At 42.4% G+C, this 4768-nt stretch overlaps 1 protein-coding gene across 1 annotated transcript; it reads right to left on the reverse strand.

Annotated features, from left to right (window-relative positions):
* Positions 1–3321: 3321 nt before the first annotated feature.
* MRPL51 (mitochondrial ribosomal protein L51) lies at positions 3322–4647 on the reverse strand. The gene is made up of 3 exons (XM_055569050.1): positions 4421–4647; positions 4230–4340; positions 3322–3809 (listed from the first exon to the last, which is right to left on the reverse strand). The coding sequence occupies exons 1-3, from the start codon at positions 4497–4499 to the stop codon at positions 3613–3615; spliced, it is 387 nt and encodes a 128-aa protein (XP_055425025.1). The 5' UTR covers positions 4500–4647; the 3' UTR covers positions 3322–3612.
* Positions 4648–4768: the final 121 nt, after the last annotated feature.

Raw genomic sequence — 4768 nt, forward strand, 5'->3', positions numbered from 1 at the left:
ACGTTTTTGTGTGACTATGTTATCAGTTCTCTTGGGTGTATACCTAGGGGAGGAATTGCTGGGTCATATGGTAACTCTCTATATAACTTTTTGTGCAAGTGCCAGTTTTCCTAAATGGTTGCACCATTTTACTAAAGGTTAAGTCTTAATGGTTCTTTTTTTTTTTTTTAATATACTTTATTTTTAAAAAGTACTCATTCACTTGACTATGCCAGGTCTTAGTTGCAGCACATGGGATCTAGTTTCCTGACCAGGGATTGAACCCCAGACCCCTGCATTGGGACTGTGGAGTCTTAGCCAGTGGATCACCAGGGAAGTCCCCTTAATAGTTCTTTAGTCTTCATCATAATCTGACTCTGGCTTCCATCTCCTGCCCAATTTCTCCTTAGCTCTGCCAACAAATGCCGGTCACAGTTTTCCCGTATGTGCCAGGCTGTTTCTCACCTCTGACCTTTGTTTCAGTTTCATCTGCCTGGAAAGCAGGCTAACCTCCATACCGTATCTGTTAACTGCCTCCTCCAGAAAGCCTTCCCTGCCTTCATTCCTGCTCCCCTAGGATGAGGTAAGGGGCCCTCTTCTCTGCACCCATACAGTAGGTAATTAACATGCTTTAAATGCCATAACAGATTTTACAATTATGCTTTTTCCCCCTCTGTTTTATTGAAGTCTAGTTGCTGTACATCAAAGTGATTCAGTTATACACATTCTTTTTTTAATATTTTTTCATTATGATTTATCCCAGGTTAGATATAGTTCCGTGTGCTATACAATAGGACCTTGTTGTTTATCCATCCTAAATGTGCTGAAGTGTAATAGTTTGCATCTACCATCCCCAAACTCCCAGTCATCCCTTTCCCTCCCTGTCTCCCCCTGTAACTATGCTTCTTTGTCTACCTCCTGCACTAGGAGGAATTCTTTAAATGCAGTTGTTGGGTTTTTTTCCTTTGTATCCCTCGAACCTACTGGTAGCCTTCAATAAATGGCTGTTGAATATGTGACTTCTAGATATTTACCAAGGGTCTACTAAGAGCCAGTATACAAAGAGACCAGATATGAGACTAGTACAGTGAACAAATGTGTGCAAGACAGTCCCTGCCCTGAATTGGGGATGAACCCTAGTCAATGGGGAAGATGGACACAGAGACATATAAAACCAAGCAAGATTAAAAAGCAAACACATGACTTCAGGGGCTCGGACACCTTAAAAAGTCTTCCCTTGTCTTCTTCCATTTTTCCAAAGCCCTACACACACTCCAGAGGACTGCATAGCATTTACACTTGCCAAATTGTGTTAAATACTTTATGTGCATAATTTCATTTATTCCTCACACAACCCTATGAGAAAAGTATTGCACTGCTCCTAATAGACAGACTAAAAAAAACTAAGCCTCATAGAAGTTAATTCCTTTGCCCAGGGCCACAGAGTGTTACAGCTTGAGTTTAAGCCCAGATATGTCCAACCCCAAAGGCCATGTTCTTAATAGTTTCTATACTATATGCCCCTCCCCAGACTATACTATACTGCTCATATCAACCTAAAACATCCTTCCAAGAAACATAAATAGCACTTATAACCCACATAAAATATTTCTTTAAAAACAATACATCAAATACTTTCCTTATTTTATTTTGCAAATATTTACTGAAAGCCTCACACAACTGGGCTTCCCTGGTGGCTCAGACAGTAAAGAATCTGCCTCTACTGCAGGAGACCCAGGTTTGATCCCTGGGATGGGAAGATTCCCCTGGAGAAGGTAATGGTTACCCACTCCAGTCTTCTTGCCTGGAGAATCCCATGGACAGAAGAACCTGGTGGGCTATGGTCCATGTGGTCAGAAAGAGTTGAACACGACTGAATGACTAACACTTTCACAATTTCTTTCACTTCACATACACTAGGCACAGATGACACTCAATTTACCTCTAATCAATACACAATTCTAGGAACTGTAGCATATTTTTCTTCTCTCAATTGAGTAATGTCAAACATTTAAGTTGATTTATAGCCGAGCAAGTTATCTAAAACACAAAAAAGCAGCTAGTGCCATACTAAGGTTCATTATAGCTAGACCTATCCAGCCATCTCCCAACAAATTGTGTTCCCTCACCATGTACCACCGACCACTCTTCCTCACAGGCAGTGTTCTACTTCTTTCTCTGCTTACTAAAATCCATCCTTTTGTATGGGGCCACTCCTGATTAGGCCAAAAGCATTCTCTTATCTGGATTATTTATCACCCACATCAGTGGTTTCCAAACACAGCTCATTAAAATAAACTGGCTGTTAAAATGAGAATGCCCTAAAATCAGCGGAGACATACTTTGACAAAGCAAAGGCCTAGAAACTATTGTGCATACAGGCTCAGTCACATCCAACTCTTTGAGACCCTGTGGACTAGAGCCCGCCAGGCTCCTTTATCTGTGGGACTTTTTGGGCAAGAATACTGGAGTGGGTTGCCATTTCCTATTCCAGGGATCTTCCTGACCCAGGGATCGAACTTCATCTTCTGTGTCTCCTGCATTGGCAGGCAGATTCTTTATCACTGCACCACCTGAGAAACAATCTAAACGTGTGTCAAAATGGATTTGGTTAAATCATTATGGCATATAATATGAGGACAAAAAACTAAGTTACATTAAGTGAAAACGTAACTTAATGTGCATGGAATCCAGCTGTTCAGAAAGAAGACAGGTAGGTAGATTGATAAACAATCTTGTACACGCAGTATATATTAATATCCAGAAGGATTAAAAAGAACATCATGCATGACTGCCTTGAAACGGAGCACACAAAAAAAACCCAGCTGTGAGAAAACTTTTCATCTTACTCTTCTGTAATTTTACAATTTTGAACTATCTCCCTATATAGATGGATACATTTTAATTATTAAAAAAAAAACCCCACAAAACCCAAAAAGACTCTTAAGACTCAGCTCAGTTCTAAAGATCACAATCTTTGGGGGCAGGGACTAGACTTTTTAAACTGTTAAACTATGCAGAGATTCTGATGATCAATAAGGCTTAGGAACCACTCATATGGTACTTAAGGCCTCATATATTAAAGTGTACATATGAGACTATAGCTTTATACCCATAACTAGAAAAGCATGGAGGGAGAATATTTTATACTGTTTTTCCTAGAGTTCTCATCTCAGAAAAGGTACTCAATAAGTATTTTGACAAGAATGGTGTAAAAGTGTAACTATTTTTCTATGACATTTCATTCCAGTGCAGAAAGGTTTTTAAAAATAAATTTAACATGGCATTATGGGACAATTTAAAATGACCACTTTCAATATATGAAGGGCCAAACATCAAAAGTGCCAACAATGATTTTTTTATTTTTTTAAACACCACAGGTATGGCTAGACTGCAAGGGCAAGTGGTGAAGTCCAAAGGTAAAACTGTAAGACTTAGGGATGAGTTCCACTTCCTCCTTGCATGAATGAGTAAAACTAGCATCTAGAGGAAACTCAAGTTGTGGATAATGGATTACAAATGAGTCCTGCATTATCACTGAGAGCATTCAAATCCCCTGCCTCATAAGGAAAAGTACTTTTCCCTTCTCTCTGGTGATAGACACGCCTCTTCCACAGTTCCCAGCTTTTTCTTCTACCGGTGCTTCCCATGTCGATTAAAGCGTTTGTAGAGAAAGCTGATGCGTTTGTTCAGGTTGTGCAGGTCATCAATGAACATCCGATTTCCTACCATTCTCTTCTTTCGAATACAACGCTGCAGTTCATTCCCCTTCCAGCCTCGAAGCCATATGGGGCCCTTGATCAATTCTTTGGGGTGCTTTTCAAAGTTTCCTGTGTAACGTGACAGAAGGCATTAGTTCCAGTCCGAGAGAACCCAACCTCCACCAGCTAAGCCCTCACTAACAGCTGCATTTCCCCCAGCAGCACCTACAGACACGACAGTCAGGCTACAGTATAAAGAGCACAGATTTTGGAGCAAGACTGCTTGGGGTACAAATTCTGGCACTGCCACGTATTAGCTTTGTAAAAACTACCTAACCTCACTGTGCCTGAAGTTCCTCACCTGCAAAGGAGAAAGGTTATGAGGATTAAATGTGTTAAATGCATGCAGGGGACACAGAAGAGTGCCAGGTAAACTGCCAGATAAGTGTTCTTACTATTCAACAAGGTACCATTCCCACACAGGTGAAAAAACAGTCGTTACAGCGTAACTGCCATTCTGAAATTCTGCACCATGGAGTCAAGTCTTACCCAGGATCCCGATGTTGTCATATACCCCGAACATCGCCCTCTTCTGGTTCCAACGATCAATCACTTTGGGGGGCGGGAGGGTGACCCTTACATGGAACAATCTGGGAACACCTATGGATGGGAAAGAAAGAGAATGAATCTGAGCCGCTTACGAGAAGCAGCTCTCGGGGTGTCCTGCATCAGCCACTTACCCAGAAAGAAACTTCTGCAGGCCAGCGGCACCAGGCCCCATAAGCCCCTGCCTGCCACCCAAGAAAGGCTCCCTGCCATTGCTCTCGTCTCTCCCCTGCAAGACTGCACGAGCACTAGAGGGAGGGTTAGACGTGACCTTCCAGGAGATAACAGAACCTTCTCCGCTGGGGTCACGCGGGTACTAACTTCATGCAGCCATCTTGGATTTTACCCAGGTAGCTCTGGGCTCAAGGCCCGCCCCAACCCCGCCTTTCCCAACCACAAGCCCCGCCCCGCCGCTTCCGTTCTGACCGCCGGAAGTTTTTAATGCGCTAGAAGAGCAGAAGGTGTCGTCTGCTTTAGGGAGT

Source organism: Bubalus kerabau, chromosome 1 (genome assembly GCF_029407905.1).
Source record: "Bubalus kerabau isolate K-KA32 ecotype Philippines breed swamp buffalo chromosome 1, PCC_UOA_SB_1v2, whole genome shotgun sequence".
In the NCBI taxonomy this organism is placed as follows: domain Eukaryota; kingdom Metazoa; phylum Chordata; class Mammalia; order Artiodactyla; family Bovidae; genus Bubalus; species Bubalus kerabau.

Coding starts and splice junctions, on each gene's coding strand:
- MRPL51 (XM_055569050.1), bottom strand. CDS start 4,499: ATGGCAGGGAGCCTTTCTTGGGTGGCAGGCAGGGGCTTATGGGGCCTG. Junction 4,341..4,420: donor CTGCAGAAGTTTCTTTCTGG/GTAAGTGGCTGA, acceptor TCCCATCCATAG/GTGTTCCCAGATTGTTCCAT. Junction 3,810..4,229: donor TGACAACATCGGGATCCTGG/GTAAGACTTGAC, acceptor CACGTTACACAG/GAAACTTTGAAAAGCACCCC.